At 40.0% G+C, this 22399-nt stretch overlaps 1 protein-coding gene across 4 annotated transcripts in view; it reads right to left on the bottom strand.

The window, feature by feature from the left end:
- The window catches only part of LARS2 (leucyl-tRNA synthetase 2, mitochondrial), a 515565-nt gene that overhangs the window by 174915 nt on the left and 318251 nt on the right, over positions 1 to 22399 (bottom strand). For all 4 annotated transcript variants that reach the window (XR_008402566.1, XM_053714561.1, XM_053714560.1 and 1 more), the window contains 4 exons: positions 20003 to 20118; positions 16138 to 16421; positions 12244 to 12342; positions 8587 to 8724 (listed from right to left, as the gene is read on the bottom strand). Coding sequence is in view for 3 of the 4 variants with exons in the window: in XM_053714561.1 (XP_053570536.1) it covers positions 8587 to 8724; positions 12244 to 12342; positions 16138 to 16421; positions 20003 to 20118 (637 nt within the window). In the remaining variant the exon portion in view is untranslated. The remainder of the gene's footprint in view (positions 1 to 8586; positions 8725 to 12243; positions 12343 to 16137; positions 16422 to 20002; positions 20119 to 22399) is intronic.

The following is a 22399-nucleotide window of genomic DNA, read 5'->3' on the forward strand; positions in this document are numbered from 1 at the left end:
CTGTTCTCTCTATACATGAGAAACAGAAAGGGATAGGTGGCTCCACATTAGCATCAAGTCATAAAGTGCAAGTAACATCTTGCAAGTCCTCTTGATCCATCCTAACACAAAAAAAAACACACCAGAAAACTCAAAAATTGAGAAAACTGCAGCAGCACAAAAATATTATTATTTTTTAAACGTTACTGTCCCTTTAAGAGACGAACGTTAAACATATAACACAGAAAAATATACAATAAAAGTACAAAAAAAAAACACTGCAGCACCTATGCACCTCAACAAGCCTTGCTGAGGTGCTTACCTGACCTTCCATGGACCGGAGTAAAGAGTAACGTAGCAGAGATAATCCGGACTCTACCACAGTAACCACCCGCTCTCCAGACTGGCCACACCTGCACCAGCCAGTACTACCTTTCAGAATGACTGGAGCCGACAGGAAGGCCTAGTAAAACACTTCTCAGACAGCGCGCAAAACTCGAGCCAAAGAAGCCCCGCCCATCGTGGGCATATGCAAACACCTCCCGGCCGACATTACTACAAACAGACGCCGGGAGGAATAAAAAATGCCAAAGTAAACTGTCAGCAGACTAAGGCTGACAAGAAACCAAGAAAGGAGCCAAATTAGGGGTACAAACAAGGCCGAACAAAAAATAAAAACCGTCTGCTAAACACAATATATCAGACTGTCCTCTCACAGTGCCCCATAAAAAACTGCCTACATATAAAACCTGCACAAACAGGTTCACAGTCCATAGATTAACCCCATAAGTGCCAATATTTTCTGAACCCTCAGAAAAATAAAAAAACAGCACTTACCTCCATGATAATCTGCCCGGCAGCAAGACAGCTCACTAGGTTTGAAAGGTTTCCTTCCTAACATGGACCTGTGGAAACAGAAAGAAAAACACTAAGTAAACCTACATAGTCTTTTTACCAAAGGGCAGCTCACAACCTGGGTGGCACAGAAGGGATTATACCCTGCAGTTCCCAAAAACTTAAAAGCCACCACTGCTCTACTGAAGTGGACCACAGCTAAATCGCAGAAAAAAAACAGAACAAACCTGAACTGTTCAAAAAAATAACAAACTGTTGATAGAAGAATCAGACATCTAACTTTACCCCTTCCTTGTAACTGATACAAGCAAAGAGAATGACTGGGGGTTGTGGGTAGGGGAGTGGTATTTAACAGCTTTGCTGTGGTGCTCTTTGCCTCCTCCTGCTGGTCAGGAGTGATATTCCCAATAGTAATTATGATGGTCTGTGGACTCACCGTGTCATTAGAAAGAAATATGTGTAAATTATTTTGAAAACGTACTAGTATGGATTTAAAAGCTGGTTTTAGAAAAAAAAGATTGCTATTTATATTAAAATAACTGTTTATAGGGATTTATTAAGAACTGTAGATGGACTATAGAAAGGCTGCCTGTCAGGGTGCCAGGAATCAGACTGAGACGAGAAGTGCAATATATAATCACACCTTTATTAATAACAAAAAATAATAAAAAGTCCACAAGTCAAATAACAAGCCAGGATCAAAGCCAGAGCTCGTAGTCAGACAAGCCGAGTCAGGCGCCAAAGCGAGTAGTCAGACGAGCCGAGTCAGGAAGGACGTCTGACAGCCAGGTAATACACAAACTCCCAAACAGGTCTGAGACAACGCAAGGGCAAAGCATACTGAACAGAGACCCTTTAAATAATAAGTGATGACATCACAATTCTGAGACTGCAACCTGTCTCACACGGATGATGTACAACAGTCTGGAGGAAATTAGCAGCATCATACACTCTTCACCAGATTCAGCAAGAAAAGGTAAGCAAAATGGCTGCCATCAGCACATGGCAAACAAAGCATGGAAAAAACCCTGACAGTACCCTCCCCTCAACGGCCCCTCCCCCGCGGGAGGACAAAAGGCTTATTGGGGAAACGGGCATGGAAGGCACGGAGGAGAGCGGGAGCATGAACATCAGAGGAGGGAACCCATGAACGCTCCTCAGGACCGTAGCCCCTCCAGTGAACCAAATACTGTACGCGGAACCTGGACATACGAGAGTTAATAATGCTGCTGACCTCATATTCTTCATGGTTGTTAACAGAGATACAACAGGGCCGAGGCAACACAGTGGTAAACCGATTACAAACCAATGGTTTCAAGAGGGAGACATGAAAAACATTGGAGATGTGTATTGCAGGAGGAAGGTCAAGAGCGTAAGCCACAGGATTGACCCGTCGGACCAACATAACGAGGAGCCAGTTTATTGGAGGACACACGAAGGTTCAAGTTTCGAGAGGACAGCTAAACCCTCTCACCAACCTGGTAGGAAGGTGCGGGCAGACGCCTACAATCAACCTGGAACTTTTGGCGCTGCATAGAACGATGAAGGCAATCCTGAATCTGCACCCAAGTGGAACGGAGTTGCCAGAGATGCTCCTCCAAAGCCGGAATACCCTGAGACATGAATGAATCGGGCAACAATGATGGATGAAACCCATAATTTGCCATGAACGGGGATAACTGGGAGGAAGCATTAATAGCACTATTACAAGCGAATTCTGCCCAAGGTAACAGTTCAGACCAATTATTGTGGTGATCTGAGACATAGCAACGGAGGAACTGTTCCAGAGCTTGATTAGACCGTTCCGCAGCCCCATTGGATTGAGGGTGATATGCCGAAGAGAAGGAAAGTTGGATCCCCATTTGAGCACAAAAGGAACCCCAAAATCTGGAGACAAACTAGCTACCCCGGTCCGAGACTATCTCCTTGTGTATCCCATGTAAACGGAAGACCTCCCAGGCAAAAATTGAAGCAAGCTCCTGAGCGGTAGGCAGCTTCTTCAAGGGAATGCAATGTGACATTTTAGAAAAACGGTCAACCACCATTAGGATAACAGTATTGCCATTGGAAACAGGGAGCTCGACAATGAAGTCCATGGAAAGGTGTGTCCAAGGACGCTCACCATTAGCAATAGGTTGAAGAAGACCCACAGGAAGATGTCGAGGAGTCTTATTCTGTGCACAAACTGAGCAGGAGGCAACATACGCAGCAATATCAGAACGAAGACCTGGCCACCAGAATTGTCGAGCGACAGACCAAATCATTTGGATCTTGCCCGGGTGACCTGCGGCTTTAGGATAGTGGTAAGTGTGCAATAGTTTAGTTCGAAGATTCTCAGGAACAAAGCACTTACCACTAGGTTTCTCAGGAGGTGCATTGGTTTGTGCAGCCAGGATCTCCTCCCCCAAGGGAGAAGTCAAATTAGTACGTATGGTAGCCAAAATATGATCAGGAGGTATAACTGGAGTAGGTACAGACTCCTCCTTGAACAGAGGCGAAAATTGTTGAGAGAGGGCATCAGCCCTAACATTCTTACTACCAGGCAGGTAGGAGACCACATAACTAAACCGAGACAAAAATAGCGCCTATCAGGCCTGTTGGGGCAACAAACGTTTTGCTTCTGATAGATAAGTTAAATTCTTGTGGTCAGTACGAATGAGCACTGGTACGCTAGTACCCTCAAAAGATGCCTCCATTCCTTGAGTGCCAAAATTATGGCCAGTAATTCCCTGTCGCCAATTTTATAATTGCACTCCACTGGTGACAATTTCTTAGAGAAGAAACCGCACAGATGAAAGGAACCATCAGGCGTAGGATGTTGAGACAAGAGGGCACCTACTCCAGTCTCAGATGCATCGACCTCAAGAACGAAAGGCAGGACAGGGTTAGGATGAGCCAGTACTGGAGCAGCAGCAAAGGCAGTCTTAAGACTATCAAAGGACTTAATGGCAGTAGGTGACCAATGGAGTGGATCATTTTCTTTACGGGTCATGTCAGTGATAGGTTTGACCAAGGAAGAAAAGTTTTTAATAAACTTTCTATAGTAATTGGCGAAGCCCAAAAAACTTTGAATAGAGCGAAGACCAACTGGGCGAGGCCACTGCAGAACTGCAGACAACTTGTCAGGACCTATGGAGAACCCTGCAGCGGAGATCACATAACCTAGGAAGGTTACTGGAGTCTGATGGAATTCACATTTCTCGAGTTTACAAAACCGGCCATTCTCACATAGTCTCTGAAGTACAAGTGTGACATCAGAATGATGAGCCTCAAGTGTGGGTGAGTGTATGAGGATGTCGTCTAAGTACATCACAACACACTGTTGCAACATATCTCGTAGGACATCATTAATAAATTCCTGAAAAACAGCAGGAGCATTACATAGGCCAAAGGGCATAACAAGATATTCATAATGTCCGCTCCTGGTGTTAAATGCTGTTTTCCATTCGTGGCCCTTCTTAATCCTAACGAGATTGTACGACGGAATAGGGTAAGAATTCTTAATGGTAAGACGATTAAGACCCCTATAATCGATGCATGGTCTTAACTCGCCACCCTTTTTCTTCACAAAGAAGAGGCCAACCCCTGCAGGAGAGCAGGATTTGCAGATGATCCCCTGTGACAGAGCATCGGCAACATACTCCTCCATAGCACAATTCTCTGCAAGAGACAGAGGATAAACCCGGCCCCGAGGAGGAATGGACCCAAGTTGCAGGTCTATGGCACAATCGTAAGACCGGTGAGGAGGCAACGTACCGGTACAAACCTTGCCAAAAACGTCTAGGAACTCTCAGTACTCCTCTGGCAATTGAGATACCGAAGACGTGCACAAGACTTTGACTGGTTTCAAAAGACAAGTGGAAATACATTGCGGAGACCATGACAAAATTTCGGACCTGCGCCAGTCGAGACTGGGATTGTGCTTTTGGAGCCAGGGATAACCCAGAACAACTGGAAAATGCGGAGAGTTAATCACCTGGTACTGGAGGGTTTCAAAATGGAGCCCCAACAGCCATGGATAATGGAACGTTTTCGTGAGTAACGAGTGTGGGCTGAAGGGGCCTGCCATCAATGGCCTCAATAGCAAGCAGAACGGACCGAGGCAATACAGGAATGGAGTGCTTTGATACAAAAGCACTGTCAATGAAATAGCCCGCAGCACCGGAGTCAGCAAGAGCCTGGGTGACTATGGACGAGTCCACCCAGGAAAGGACAACCGTGACCAAAGGTTTCTCCTTTAGTGGTTCCAGGGACGAGGATTAACCACCCAAGGTCTGCCCCCGACAGGTCCTTAGGTGCGAGCGTTTCCCGGCCGTGTAGGACAAGACTTTAAAAGGTGGCCCTGTAACCCACAATAGAGGCAGAGCCCCTCCCTCCTCCTACAGGCCCTCTCCGCCATGGAGAGACGTGTGAATCCCAACTGCATCGGCTCAGCAGTACCTGGTGACTCGGGACCAGGAGGCATGGGAGAAGAGGGAGGCATGGGAGAGAACGAACATGTAGGAGACAACGGAACAGGAGGCTTCCGCAAGCACTCCATGAAAGAGGGCCTCTCTCTGAGTCTGATGTAAATTAGGATAAAAAAAGACACCAATGCCTCGAGATCCTCTGGTAAATCTCTGACAGCAACTTCGTCTTTAATCGCATTAGAGAGCCGATGAAAGAAAGCGGCAACAAGGGCTTCATTGTTCCAACCTACCTCTGCGGCAAGCGTACGGAACTCAATGGCATACTGAGCAACAGATCTCGTACCTTGCTGAACGGACATGAGTCGTTTAGCAGCAGAGGAGGAGCGAGCCGGAACATCAAAGACCCTTCGAAAGGAGGCCACAAATTCAGGGTAATTTGAATTGAAATTGAAATCACAGGTTTTTTAGTCTCCCACAAGGGATTAGCCTAGGCAAGAGCTGTGTCAAAGAGTAACAAGATGAGAAATCCCACCTTAGCTCTGTCAGAGGGAAAAGTCTGAGGTAACATCTCAAAGTAAATTCCAACCTGGTTCAAAAACCCTCTGCACTGAATAGGATCGCCTCCATATCGCTGAGGTGCAGAACCGGACAGGCTACTGGTAGAACTAGGTGCAGAGGAAATAGGAGCAGCCAAAACTTGTGGGACACTGTGGTCCAAATGTGCAGTGCGAGTCAGCAGGGTTTGCAGGGCTAGTGCAAATTGATCCAAGCGGTGATCCTGTTCATCCGTCCTGGAAATGATGGTAGGTAAAGGTGAATTATTAACACCATTAGGATTCATGGCCCTTGCGTAATGTCAGGGTGCCAGGAATCAGACTGAGATGAGAAGTGCAAAAAATAATCACACCATTATTAATAAAAAATAATAAAAAGTCCACAAGTCAAATAACAAGCCAGGAGTCAAAGCCAGAGCTGGTAGTCAGACGAGCCGAGTCAGGAACCAAAGCAAATAGTCAGATGACCCGAGTCAGGAACCAGGAGGGACGTCCGACAGCCAGGTAATACACAGGAACTCACAAACAGGTCTGAGACAACGCAAGGGCAAAGCATACTGAGCAGAGGCCCTTTAAATAGTAAGTAATGACATCACAATTCTGAGACTGCAACCTGTCTCACACGGATGATGTACAACAGTCTGGCCATAAGAGGGAGTGCAGAAAATGAGCAGCATCACACACTCAGCACCAGATTCGGCAAGAAAAGGTAAGCAAAATGGCTGTCAGCAGCACATGGCAAACAAAGCAGGGAAAAAAAACCTTACACTGCCAGGTCAATGCCTCTGTTTAGCCCATAGGGTTTTCTTGTTTTGAGCATGTGGATCCAATGTTTCCCTTTTTCTTAATTCTAATAATCTATTTTTCCCTAGGACTGCTGGTTCTATTGCATCGACTGTAAATTCTTTAGGATTCTTCTTATGAAATGTTTGAAAATGTTCCCCTATTTCCTACCCTATGTCATCCCCTTTAGTGTTTCTAATGTGTTTCAGTACTCTAGTTTCCAGATTATATTATGTATGCCCAATGTAATATTTATTACAGCTGCATTTAATTAAATACACCACATAATCTGACTTACAATTCATGAATGTGTTAATTGGAATTTTTCTCTCTGTATTCCCATCTAATAACCATTTATTATTCTCTTTCATCTTGTCTGTATGGTCACAGCATACACAGTTTTTTATGTTACACTTGAAGAATCCCTTCAATGAATAACTATCTGATTTTATTTTCTTACTTGCTTTTAGTTTTGTAGGGGACAATATGTTTGTAAAGTTTATTTTCTTCTTTAATGTAATATTAGTGTTTTACCTAATATAGGTTCTTTCTTTAGAATACTCCAATGTTTTTTAATTATTTTTTCCATTTCCTGAGAAGCACTGTCACAAGTGTTCTTGTGTTCTATATAATTTTTTTTTTACCAATAATGAATATCTTTCACTTATGATATAGTTTCTGTTTCAGAATCTTAGCAAATGTTTCAAAATCTTCTGGTTTAGCCCAGTTTTTTTACACTCCTTGTGAAGAACATACGAATGCAAAGTATTCCCAACGCACCTTTGGCTTTAGCGCAGTTAGTCTAGTGCAGTGTCGGGTTAGCTCGAGCAATAACTAATCATTTTTTCTTCAGTACGCACCATAGAAGTCATGGGGAGGAGTAAATGTGGTTGCGATATCCGAAGTCCTGAAGTTAGCGCGCCAGGGACTTTCGCTTGGGCGCTACATTTTACTTTCAACTAGTAATACTAACACGGCCGCGCTAATTTTTACTTTGACCTCAGTTATTCCTTGACGAAATGTAAAAAAAAAAATTAGCTGCCAACTAGTAATCTGGCCTGAAGTTTTCTAAAAATTGGAGACAGATCTTAGTACAGTCAATAGGGTAAAACAATAAAACTATTGAATATATATGTACATAAAACATATCATTCACTACTCAAAAGTCACTCAATGTATAAATATTTGTCCTAGCTTAGGATCATATGAGTAAGTGCATGACCCCCCTTGTAAGTGGCTCCCTAGATACATAGAAGGAATCCCCCCCCCCCCCACTATAGTGGAATTTTGCTATACAGTGATTTAAAGAAATATATTTCACTTTCTTCTGTATCTTCTCCCCTTACACCTTTGTTACAAAATATCCGGACCTTCCCATAAGCTTTCATGCCACGACATGAGAGACCAAGTGATATCCATAAACTGATATAACATGTAGCTTTCGATCACTACTTTTTAAAATATTTATTAATATGTATTATTCCTAGCAACTTATCCCTAGATATTGGAAGTAACCACGATTAACATCTCTTAGGGAGTAGATTAGTCGGGTATCCTTAACTCTTTCCTTGAAAACCTACCATTAGATGTGCCACAAAAACTGGTTGATTACCAACCTATAACTTTTTTTGACTTGGAGGAATATGTCAAAGGTTTACAGTGCACAACAGCAAGTAATCTCAGTTACGCATAGTTGTTATGTTTTGTTTTTATTGGTTGGTTATTGATTTTTTTTTTTTTTACAGTCCCTAAATGTCATGAGAGGATTCACTTAATTACCTGGGTTAAGTGACTCTGACAGGATTTGATTTTACTTTGTTATTGATTTTGCTTTGATTTTCTAGATTCACATTTGTACTTTCCGTACTTGCAAGTATACTGTACTAAATGTAGGTATAGAATGCAAATCTTTTCTACTTCTGTTATTGTAACAAAAACTTCTAATAAAAAGAATATTACCCCTTCACCCGCAAATTGAAAACAAAATCTAGATTCTTGTTTTTAACCTGTGTTTCACCATGTCCTGGGAATGGCAGAAGTGGCTGAAGAAACGGGCATAGTACAAATGCATCACAGCATGTTCCTTCCCTCCTATGTACAAATCAACTGGCATCCAGAAATCCGCCAACGACTTTTCAAATGGCCTGAAACAAATACACAATGCTTTATTAACTTCTGATTTCAAATGTTATCTTAAAATGAAGAGACTGTGGTAATACAGTATTTTTTTTTAATGTGATTTATGTATTCATGCTTCTATCATTTGCACAAAATGAAATATGTGTTAAAATATTAAAAAAAGGTGGTAGCTCATAGAAAAAGGTGTAAGTCAATGCAATTATTCAAAATGACTTACAACTCATGACAATTAGTATTTCTTCACACTTTACAATAGAACATAAACTTAACTATTACCTGGATATTATTTATCTATATTACAAAACAGAATTCTAAAGGGACATGAAAGTCAAAATTAAAGAGACATCAAACCAAATGTTTTACTTTGTGGTTCAGATAGAACATATATTTTTAAACAACTTTTGAATTTACTTCTGTTATCAATTTTGCTTCATTCGCTTGGTATCCTTTATTGAAGGAGCAGCAATGCACTACTGTGAGCTAGCTAAACACACCAGTAAGCTAATAATAAGAGGTATATATGTGCAGCCACCAATCAGCAGCTAGCTCCCAGCTCCTAAGCCGTATTCTTTCAAAAAGGATACTGAGAGAACAAAGGAAATTAGATAATAGAAGTAAATTGGAAAGTTGTTTAAAACTGTATGATCTACTTGAATCGTGAAAGAAAATGTTTGAGTTTCATGTCCTTTTAAAAGTTACGATTCAGATACAGCATGCAGTAAAAAAAAACATTCCAAATCACTTTGTTCTGTTCGAATCCTTTGTTGAGGAGTATATTGAGATATGCATCATGAGTACTATGTGGTAGCAGAGCAGTGCAAGCACAGTGACAAAGATGTGGTAAGATTAAACTGTAGACCAGCTGATATGCGGGTATGCTCACATTTCACCAGGGAGGCTGCTGGCATTGCCACACATTTTGCTAGAGATAAAAATGTATTGAGGGGTTATAGGAAAGTGGGATAGTTTAAAATCTCTGCTATGCTGGGTGTTTTTGCATCCTCCTGCTGGAGAGTTTATCCCACATGTGATGGCTTGTGGACTCTCAACATCTTATGAAACAAACATACTGTAGTTCTTTCTGTATATTTAATTTGATTTTGCTGTAATATCCTTTTCTAATTAAAACTTTTTTTTCGTAATCAAACTACAACACTTCTTGTGGACTGCAATAGTTCAGAAAATAAAAAAACCAAATCAGCCAAGCTGATTTGCATTTTCATATGAAGATTCTGTTGCACTGAAATAAAGGTCATAGCTGCAATGAATATTACTTTACTAATCAAATGTTCTAACAAAGTAGAGTATTTTATTATTAGACTAGAATGTCCCTTTTATTTTTTAATTGGAGATACTGATTTATTAAATCTGCTGAAATGTACAGTAGATAATAATAATTAACCTTGAATACCCAGCTACAGTGGATATAAAAAGTCTACACACCCCTGTTAAAATGTCAGGTTTCTGTGATTTAAAAAAATGAGACAAAGATAAATCATTTCAGAACTTTTTCCACCTTTAATGTGACCTATAAACTGTACAACTCAATTGAAAAACAAACTGAAATCTTTTAGGTAAAGGGAAATAAAAATAAAAAAATAAAATAATATGGTTGCATAAGTGTGAACACCCGTTTATAACTGGGGATGTAGCTGTGTTCAGAATTAAGCAATCACATTAAAAATCATGTTAAATAGGAGTCAGTACACACCTGTCATAATTTAAAGTGCCTCTGATTATCCCCAAATAAAGTTCAGCTGTTCTAGTAGGTCTTTCCTGACATTTTGTTAGTCGCATCCTACAGCACAAGCCATGGTCCGCAGAGAGCTTCTAAAGCATCAGAGGGATCTCATTGTTAAAAGGTATCAGTCAGGAGAAGGGTACAAAAGAATTTCCAAGGCATTAGATATACCATGGAACACAGTGAAGACAATCATCATCAAGTGAAGAAAATATGGTGCAACAGTGACATTACCAAGAACTGGACGTCCCTCCAAAATTGATGAAAAGACGAGAAGAAAACTGGTCTGGGAGGCTGCCAAGAGGCCTACAGCAACATTAAAGGAGCTCCAGGAATATCTGGCAAGTACTGGCTGTGTGGTACATGTGACAACAATCTCACGTATTCTTCATATGTCTGGGCTATGGGGTAGAGTGGCAAGACGGAAGCCTTTTCTTACAAAAAAAAAAACATCCAAGCCCGGCTAAATTTTGCAAAAACACATTTGAAGTTTCCCAAAAGCATGTTGCAAAAGGTGTTCTGGTCTGATGAAACCAAAGTTGAACTTTTTGGCCGTTATTCCAAAAGATATGTTTGGCGCAAAAACAACACTGCATATCACTAAAAGAACACCATACCCACAGAGAAGCATGGTGGTGGCAGCATCATGCTTTGGGGCTGTTTTTCTTCAGCTGGAACTGGGGCCTTAGTCAAGGTAGAGGGAATAATGAACAGTTCCAAATACCAGACAATATTGGCACAAATCCTTCAGGCTTCTGATAGAAAGCTGAACATGAAGAGGAACTTCATCTTTCAGCATGACAACGACCCAAAGCATACATCCAAATCAACAAAGGAATGGCTTCACCAGAAGAAGATTAACGTTTTGGGATGGCCCAGCCAGAGCCCAGACCTGAATCCAATTCAAAATCTGTGGGGTGATCTGAAGAGGGCTGTGCACAGGAGATGCCCTAGCATTCTGACAGATTTAGAGTGTTTTTGCAAAGAAGAGTGGGCAAATCTTGCCAAGTCAAGATGTACCATGCTGAAAAACTCATACCCAAAAAGACTGCTGTAATAAAATCAATTGGTGCTTCAATAAAGTATTAGTTTAAGGGTGTTCACACTTATGCAACCAATTTTTATTTCCCTTTACCTAAAAGATTTCAGTTTGTTTTTCAATTGAGTTGTACAGTTTATAGGTCACATTAAAGGTGGAAAAGTTCTGAAATGATTTATCTTTGTCTCATTTTTTTACATCACAGAAACCTGACATTTTAACAGGGGTGTGTAGACTTTTTATATCCACTGTATGTACTATATAGGAATGATAGCTTGACCAAGAATAATATAGAACGGACAAGAAGGATGCAGACACTGCTAGGTTAGGTGAAAATTAAAAGCATACCTTTATTAGTAATATTAAAAAGTGAGGAAGCGCCACTAGGGGGCGTGAAACGCGCCAGACTGCCTTTGTCTTTGCTTGCCCTCTGTTTGAGGAGTCACTTGTACTTTTTAATATTACTAATAAAGGTATGCTTTTAATTTTCACCTAACCTAACAGTGCCTGCATCCTTCTGGTCTGTTCTACAGATTACGGCCTGATCAGCCGTTTCGCTATGGCACTCCAGATCCATGTATAGCAGTGCTTGATTATATTGTGCATGCACGGACCGTTGGTTTAGCCCGTGTTCCGGATACCCCTTCACTCTACTGACCAAGAATAATGTATGTGATGAAGGACACAGTGAACATGGAAAATATACAGTTACAATAAAAGGCATCATAGCATTAACTTGCTGACCTCTCTGTGTTATGAGGGTCCGTGTATCTGAAATAATACCAAGCAGAATCAACAAAAGTATCCATTGTATCTGTCTCTCTCACAGCTGCTCCTGCACACCTAGGAAGAACAAAATACACATTATAAAAACTCACAGGTTCGTTTTACGTCTCTCTTGTTATAACCTATGCATCAGCAGTGAATGTGTGAGTATACAGCAAGTAGCAACAACTGTAAGCTACTGAAATCATAACGTTCACAGAGAACAAACTTTTTCCAAGAGATGATGGAGGTTTAGTCAAGCTGTTATACAAAATTTCAATAGAAAATGACAATAGAAAATGACTGAAGTTTATGGAAACAATCAAATAAAATGTCAAATATATAAATAAAACAATGAAAACATTACAAATAATCCATAGCATTGGGCAACATCTAACGCATTTCAGCTAGACACTGAAATGCGTTACACATAGAAAAATGCTATGGATTATTTCTAATGTTTTATTTCTAAAGCTGTTTCATCATGTATACACAAAATCATAAACTGCTACAATATATATCAAATAATAACCAATCATGAGGGATCATAGAAAAAAGACTTGTCCCCTCTATTTTGTGCTATCCTTCTCAGAGTCGCATCAGCAAATTGCAGTCTCACATCTTAAGAAATGTTTCATATCTATGCACCCCAGTTTGTGTCTACACCCCATAAACATCATACTAAAACATAATGAAAGACCACAAAAGATCACTTAAAATCATAAAAATGCTTGTCCAAAACTGTAACATGTGTGTGTCACATGACATTGTACCAATGTTTTTATACATTTTATTTGGTACCGCTACTGTTTCACCCTCCTTTGCTCCTACAAGGAACATAGTGCGTCATCTTGAGGCTGGAGTTGTAAGAGCTATATGCTGTGCTGAAGTGCCTGAGGACGTCATATCTGATTCTGTAGTGGGAAGCGAGTCTACTGGGTGACTCTGAAAATCCAGTTTGCTTGATTTGCACTTGTTCTGCATACACACATGTGAGTCTATCTCTGTATGTTTTGTACATTTGTATAGAGATAAGTTGCACTATGAGGCCCCTTATTTGATTACATACACACATGTGAGTCTATCTCTGTATGTTTTGTACATTTGTATAGAGATAAGTTGCACTATGAGGCCCCTTCTTTGATTTGTCATTCCTGAAATACCTTACTGTTTATGACCCAACATTATTGAAGAGCTGCCTGTCACAGGCTGTTGGATTTTACACCTCTCTGATTCCTATTTATGATGACAATTTGTATTGATCACTGGTATATATGTACTTGATACTATAAGGAGTCCCTGTTTATTTAATATTAAACTTTGAAAATTGTAAGTTTCCATGAACTGGAGTGTATTCAGTGAAATGCAGAATCATTATATTCGTAAATGCTGCAAACTGATTGTTTGAGTAGGGATGGACAACTTTTCAGAGGCTTTTCAAGGGGTCCCAAGCTTCCAAATCTGCATATGTTATTAACAAAAAAACAGTGTTATATGGTTTTAAAACAATAATTTTGTATTAGAAGATTTTGTTATACTGTGAATCATTTCTGATTAAAAAAATACTTTAATGTTCCTTTAAACCAATTTTCCTATTTACTTACAGTCATTAGATTGTGTGTGTTGCTTCCAGTGATATGGGCTCTTCACATCACTTTGTATAATAGTGAAGCTTCTACGCCAAAAGGTAGAAAAATTAGCCATTTATTATCAGCCCTTAATTTCCATAAGCAACACTACTTCTCTACTCTTATCTCTAATCTTTCGTCAAACCCAAAACGTTTGTTCTCCACTTTCAATACTCTTCTCTGCCCTCCCCCACATCCTAATACAACTTCTCTGTCAGCTCAAGACTTTGCCAACCACTTCAATAACAAAATCGACTCCATCAGAAATGAAATCAGCTCTCAACATAATTCCATTCTCTCACCCCCTCAAATGCTCTCAATCAACCACAACCCACATAACCTTAAACTTGGCTCATTCTCCCCTGTTACTGAGGAAGAAGTTTCGGCACTTATACTGCGCTCTCACCAAACTACCTGTCCCCTTGACCCTATCCCCTCACAGCTACTCCCCTCCCTCTCTGCCACCCTTACCCCTATACTCACACACACTTTCAACCTCTCCCTCTGCACCGGTATATTTCCCTCATCGCTGAAACATGCACTGGTCACACCTATCCTCAAAAAACCTTCCCTTGATCCTACCTCCCCATCCAACTACCGCCCTATTTCCCTCCTCCCTCTTGCATCAAAGCTTCTCGAAAAACTAGCTTATGCACGCCTGTCCCATTTCCTTACAATAAACTCCCTCCTTGACCCATTGCAATCTGGATTTCGTCCCCATCACTCTACAGAGACAGCAATTGTTAAGGTTACCAATGGCCTACTTACAGCAAAATCAAAAGGCCACTTCTCTCTGCTTATCCTTCTTGATCTGTCCGCAGCTTTTGACACTGTTGACCACCCTCTTTTGCTCCAAACCCTCCAATCCTTCGGCATCTGTGACACAGCCCTCTCGTGGCACTCTTCCTACCTGTCAAACCATAACTTTAGTGTAACCTTCTCTGGGGCCTCCTCTGCCCCATCACCACTTTCTGTCGGAGTACCATAAGGCTCTGTCCTTGGTCCCCTTCTCTTCTCAATCTACACGTCATCACTAGGTTCCCTAATAAAGTCCCGCTGTTTACAATATCATTTGTATGCCGATGACACCCAAATCTACTTCTCTGCACCAGACCTATCTCCTTTCTCGTGTCACTAACTGTCTTTCTCACATCTCTAACTGGATGTCCTCTCACTACCTCAAGCTAAATCTCTCCAAAACTGAGCTCCTTATTTCCCCCCCTTCTTCTAAACTCTCCACCCCCAATCTCTCTATAACTGTAAACAACTCCATCATTACCCCTACCCCGCATGCCCGATGTCTCGGGGTCACATTTGACTCCGATCTTTCTTTCACTCCTCACATTCAGTCATTGGCTAAAGCCTGCCGCTTCCACCTTAAAAACATCTCTAAAATTAGACACTTCCTTACACAAGACACAACTAAGATTTTAATCCACTCTCTCATTCTTTCCCGCCTCGACTACTGCAACTCTGTCCTCTCTGGTCTCCCCACCTGCCGCCTAGCTCCTTTTTTTTTTTTCCTTTACAATCCATAATAAATGCCTCTGCCAGAATCATCTTCCTTACACGTCGCTCTTCATCTGCTGCACCTCTCTGCCAATTCTCTGACATACAAAGCCCTCAACTACACTGCTCCCCCCCTATATCTCAGACCTTGTCTCCAAAAACTCTCCCTCCCGTCCCCTTCGCTCTGCTCACAACCTCCTACTCTCCTCCTCTCTTGTCACCTCATCACACTCCCGTTTACAGGACTTCTCCAGACTGGCTCCCATCTTGTGGAACTCTCTGCCTCGCTCCACAAGACTCTCTTCTACTTTTAAAAGCTTCAAGTGCTCCCTAAAAACTCTACTATTCAGGGATGCATACAACCTACGCTAACCTTTCTTTATACCAGTTCCTCTCCTCCATTGCTATCCCCTGAACCCCCTCAGCATGTAAGCCCAGTCCAGCTGTTTGTAGATCACCTTCTTAAGAGCTGACTACAACAGTGCAACTCTTGGCAGGGTCCTCTACCCATTTGATCCCTATAATTGATTTGTTGTACTCCGCATTTGTTTATAGCGCTGCGGAATCTGTTGGCGCTCTACAAATAACCGATAATAATAATAAGCTATGTAAATCTAATTTACATAATGATGTCTTAATAGTCACTGTTTATGCAGCTTCTTGTTTTTATAAAGACCACTATACAACATATATTACTGCTACAGTGCTCTGCAAAAGCGTTTAGCATTAGGCATACCTGGGACACTTGCAGTGTATCCACTCTGAGGCACTTGCTAAAGGAGAAGTCCCCTTCCCTGTAAACAAAGCCATAGAAGGCAAGACCACAGGTAAATCTTCACAAGGAACAGGGACAGTGCCACAAGATGGGCAGTGTATGATGGGAATGGGTGTTCCCCAGTAACGCTGCCTTGATATCAGCCAGTCCCTCAACTTGTCACTGGTCAAGTGTCCACCCACTCCTTCTTCTTGTGCTTGCTGTGTTATTGCATTAAAAGCTTCCTGTCTGCTCAGACCTGTGAACTAAAAGAAAAAAAAGATCAATAATATTAGATTTAACTAACTGTACATTAAAAATATTTAGAAATAGCAATAAGATAAGTATTAGATTTAATGTGTGAGACTGTACTAGTTTAGTGTCTGCTAGGTGTAAATCTTTGTCCCTTAAAATTAAATTAAATATTTTTTAGATATATGCATAGTATATTCATATAGTAGATTCACAATATTGTTTCAAAAACATTTAAAACTGTCACTTAAAAAAAAAAAAAAAAGAGCTTTATTGAAATAAACTGAGGTTACACAGCAGGGTTAAAATGTGCATGGTGTGCATCATATTTGTTACATACATTTTCTTACAAATATAAGCCCCTATAATAGTTGGCATTGTACAGTATTCACATAACTTATAGTAACATTTAACAATTATATTTCGAAGAGCTGAGTCTAGTATATATGGAATTAGTGCCATACATCTTATCTTTGTAACACTTCGCTTAGTGTAACTTCTTATAGGTGGTAAACTGGGCTACATAAAAGGGTGATTGAGAGAAACATAAGGTGGGGCAAGGGAGAAAGCATAGATGCAACAGGGTGTAAAATGAGTTTTCCTGTCTGATGTGTGCTTGCAATCTATTATTTGAAATTATAGTTATGGTACAGTTGACCTCATTCTTAGCCCCAATTGTGATATAATGGGCCTCTCTTGGATCCTAAATAATAATACACTAAAGGTGACAGTGGGGTTATATGGAAATAAAACATAATAAAAATAACACAACTATGTGAACTGAATACAATAAATCTAAAAGTATATAGGTTAACGACCTAAACTGAACCCTCAGTTAATATTGCAGGATATTGTCGTACATGTCTCCTTGCACCTTCAGATATCATATTATAAAATGGCATTATAGTTATTTGGGAAAAGGAAAAGAGTTGAAAGATGACAAGCCTATAGTTGGAGTATACTGTCTCTGATTAGGTGCTGCATATATATTATCAATATCCTTAACTGTTTGAAATTAACTGGGATCTTCTATTGAAGCAGTATAAGTATCAAATGATTAAGGGAGAGGCTGAGTTTCTGTATATAAACAGTAGTGTATAGAACCGTTGATGAATTTACAAGCAAGCTTAGCTACCTAATTCTTAAGAGCCAAGTTGCACTATCCTCCTTTCTGCGGCCCCTGTAGCAGGCCACCTGGGGAGAATCAAGTGTTTGCCATACTAATGTGTCATAGGTTCTTTTGCCTTAATATATTATATATTAGAATACAAACTGCTAAGGAAGCGTAAACAATGTAAACAAAGTGCAAGTTTAACTTAATTGAAAACGGTGTGCTTCATTAAAGCTATACTTTTACCACCAACATCCAAGTAGGGTTATACTAACGGTAGTGAAGAGTTCATATGGCAAATATCAACCCCCTATATATTTTTGTCCATAGTTACTAGTCTTTGGGGAAATCAGCAGAGTTTTTGGTGGAGGATCGGCTTGCCGAGTCGTTTGAGTCATGGAGCAGTTACGTGCTTCAGCCTGCTTTGGATCAGCAGGCACTGTGAGCCATGCAGTGTTTTGTGATCTCTCTAGGTGTCTGAATTTTACCTTAGGTACCTCACAAAGTAATACTCACACTGTCTTGTTTGTCACTAACAGTACAGGTTTCTTCATAACTGGGCTTTAAAACTGGATTGCACAATTGTGAGTTTCATAGGAACCTATAACAATTCATTTCCATCCACACCACTGCTAAACAATATAAATTACACTTGTATGTGGGCATGATGGGCATAGTAGGTACAATTAGTATACTGTCACTTAAAAAAAAAAAAAGTATTGTTCTTTGTTTGTATTTACAATATTTATTTTTTAATGTTTGTTAGAACACCATTTCCATTTTGCATGATTTGAAAACAAGATGATGACTACGGAGTTCTACTGAATATCTTCTTATGGATTTTAAAAGTACTGAAACTGTAAAGTGTGAACCTGCTCCATTGCAACACTGTACCTGCCTAGAAGATGTTCAAACAAGATTGCGATCTTCGTGGCTGAGTTTTTTTAGGGGAAGCGCCTTCATGCACTCTTAGTCTATGTACGGTCATAATAGTGCAATTCAAAGTGCTTTTTCCTATATTATTGAACTCTTAAATTGGAACGTGCCTTCATGAACGTGAGTTAAATATTGTAGGTGCAAGCACTTCGAAATGCACTGTCATGACCATGTTTGGACTTAAGAATTCAAGGTGCATCCCCTATAAAACCTTGTTGTAAAGAAATTATCTTGTTTAAATATATTTTTGGCATACTCCTGCCATTCCTGAGCAGGACACTGACAGTGAATGGCCGATATGCAAATATGCTTTTCCTGATTGGCTTATCTTACATGTCCTTCTCCAGAGTGGCAACTCTCAGTGTGTCTGGATGTGCAACTTTAACTATGTGAGATCAGAAAAAAAGTGTATTTTATTTTTAAACTTTTTTTTACCTTGAACTCTCCTAACACTATTATTAAGTGGGTGTTATATATACATGCTGTCATATTGATACTGATATGTAAACTGTAAAAATGATTAATTTTAATTGTTTTTGTAAAAATTCATACTGTGTATGTAATCTGCATGAGACAGGGATGTGATGTTCATGAACATGTCCTTATGTTTGGTGGGACAAAGGCATAGTATAAGTTATCACAAAACCTGTACAGTTCTTTTGAATTTAAATTTACTTTCATAACTTGTTATGTCCCCACAACAATACCTTACTAAATCAATTAATCCCTTAACTCACAAAGGTCTGAAGATGAGGACAGAAGGAACTAACCAAGAAAGAAAAAAAATGGTAGAGGGGCTCCCTTAGGCTACATAGAACCTTAACATGTGTGGTTCCTTAAAATAGGGTGAGGTTAAAGTGATGGTGTCTAAAGATAGGGGTCGCTTAGGTAGGTGTTTGCTGATTTGGTGAGAAGAGGTTATGCTAGCCATGTAGTTATTTGAAAATGTCTGGGAAGCTTTGAATTAGAAGTTTGAACATTGGACATGATCAATATAGGTTATCAAATTAAATTCAAGAATATTTCACCAACGGATTGGTTTGTCAGAGCATATATTACCATAGTTTATGTACAAAAGACAATACTTCACAATTATGTTTAAATGTATATGGAATTCAAAGCCATTCAGAGAATACTGCTTCAACAATGCAAACATGGGTATTACTGCTGACTGCTTTGGGTGCACAAGAAGGGGAGATCATAGTGCCTTGTACTAGACTTTCAGGTACTGAATAAGAATTAAACCTCAGACCTTTATGATTATCTCCAATAAATGTATGTATGGCAATCAACTAAAACATGCATACCTACATAGTCCAGTTGCTGCTCATCAATATTTCCCAAGATTTATTATTCGAGATTACAATTTAGCAATCATATAAAACGATTGTGTGTCAATATTACCCTTTTTATTTTAAAGGGGCATTTATGAAACATTTATGTCATTATTACCTTAATATTTACAATATGTATAAACAAATAAAACCTAATTGTTAGGCATGAGTGAAAATTCATTCACTGCATTACAAAAAATATTTTGAAACTGACCTCTCCTGAGTTTATCATCTTCTCTGCACCATCACTGACAACTTCAATAACTCTACAATAGGAGAGTCCCAGCTTGTCAGCTATTGCCTTATCTTCTAGACTTGTGCTTGGAATACCTATAATAGAGACATTGTAAAATTACACTGTGTACTGTGATCAACCATAAACAAATATATTTTCCTATATATCCCTTTTCCATAAAGCACACACTAAATTAGCTATTAACTGCTTTATCAAAGAAAATAAATTGTTTCTTTATTATTCTTTCAATCATGTATTATCTTCCCATTCATATTCCTTTACTTTTTCTTTTCCTTCTTTACAAAAGTCACATGGGACGCAAATGCCCATATTTCCATATATTGGTTCAGTTCCCCAATTAGCACTAAGGAAGAAGTGTATCCCCTTACACTATTACTGTGTAATAAGCAAAAAAACAGAAGGAAGGGGGGATAAACAGTGAAAGCAAGTACATTACTCAAACAGGCCCCATGGACTGCAGAACTTTCCTTCAAAAAGCAGTCTCAGAAGAGGCATACACATAAAGTGACAAAACTTAAAAAAAAGTGTGCAAAGAAGACCAGGTAGCTGCCTTGCAAATCTGATCAACAGAAGTGGCAACTGCCCAAGTAGAATGAGCAGTAATGCACACAGGGGGAGCTTTCCCAGCAACCAAATATGTCTTATTAATTAAGGGGCAGATTTATCAAGCTCTGTATGGCTCGCCGGAAGCAGAAGTTATGAAGCAGCAGTCTAAAGACGAATACGATTGGGTTGATTGACACCCCCTGCTAGCGGCCGATTGGTTGCAAATCTGTAGTAGGCGGTATTGCACCAGCAGTTCACCAGAACTGCTGGTGCAATGATAAATGCTGAGAGCCATGCAGCTAAAGTATCAGCCATATCTTTGTGACCCTTGCGAGGCTCAGAAAATTGAACAAAAAAGAGAAGAACAAAGTATGAACTCTTTTTCAGCTCCCAAAACTTCAACCATAAGGCTTGTCTACCTAAAACAGCAATAGCAGCATTCTTTTAATTTATTCAGATCATTTCCATTGATACATAACATATAAAGCTGAGAGAGTTCTCACAACATTCACATTATGAAAAAGATGCTCCTTAGAGTTCTTAGCAGCTCTACAAAAAGAAGGAACCACAATTTCCTGTTTAATAGTATCTGTAGATACTACCTTAGGAAGAAAGAAATAGCTAGTGCGCAGAACAACCTTATCCTGATAAAAAAAAATCAGAAAAGGAGGTTTGTTTGACAAAGCTGAAAGCTCAGAAATCCACCTAGCCAAAGAAATAGTAAGAAGAAAAATAACCTTTCAGGATAAAAACTGAAGGCCTAAACCATGCATTGGCTCAAAAACAGAATTTATGTTTACCTGATAAATTACTTTCTCCAACGGTGTGTCCGGTCCACGGCGTCATCCTTACTTGTGGGATATTCTCTTCCCCAACAGGAAATGGCAAAGAGCCCAGCAAAGCTGGTCACATGATCCCTCCTAGGCTCCGCCTACCCCAGTCATTCGACCGACGTTAAGGAGGAATATTTGCATAGGAGAAACCATATGGTACCGTGGTGACTGTAGTTAAAGAAAATAAATTATCAGACCTGATTAAAAAAAAACCAGGGCGGGCCGTGGACCGGACACACCGTTGGAGAAAGTAATTTATCAGGTAAACATAAATTCTGTTTTCTCCAACATAGGTGTGTCCGGTCCACGGCGTCATCCTTACTTGTGGGAACCAATACCAAAGCTTTAGGACACGGATGAAGGGAGGGAGCAAATCAGGTCACCTAAATGGAAGGCACCACGGTTTGCAAAACCTTTCTCCCAAAAATAGCCTCAGAAGAAGCAAAAGTATCAAACTTGTAAAATTTGGTAAAAGTGTGCAGTGAAGACCAAGTCGCTGCCCTACATATCTGATCAACAGAAGCCTCGTTCTTGAAGGCCCATGTGGAAGCCACAGCCCTAGTGGAATGAGCTGTGATTCTTTCGGGAGGCTGCCGTCCGGCAGTCTCGTAAGCCAATCTGATGATGCTTTTAATCCAAAAAGAGAGAGAGGTAGAAGATGCTTTTTGACCTCTCCTTTTACCGGAATAAACAACAAACAAGGAAGATGTTTGTCTAAAATCCTTTGTAGCTTCTAAATAGAATTTTAGAGCGCGAACAACATCCAAATTGTGCAACAAACGTTCCTTCTTTGAAACTGGTTTCGGACACAGAGAAGGTACGATAATCTCCTGGTTAATGTTTTTGTTAGAAACAACTTTTGGAAGAAAACCAGGTTTAGTACGTAAAACCACCTTATCTGCATGGAACACCAGATAAGGAGGAGAACACTGCAGAGCAGATAATTCTGAAACTCTTCTAGCAGAAGAAATTGCAA

The sequence above is a fragment of the Bombina bombina genome, chromosome 5 (assembly GCF_027579735.1).
Source record: "Bombina bombina isolate aBomBom1 chromosome 5, aBomBom1.pri, whole genome shotgun sequence".
NCBI classification, from domain to species: domain Eukaryota; kingdom Metazoa; phylum Chordata; class Amphibia; order Anura; family Bombinatoridae; genus Bombina; species Bombina bombina.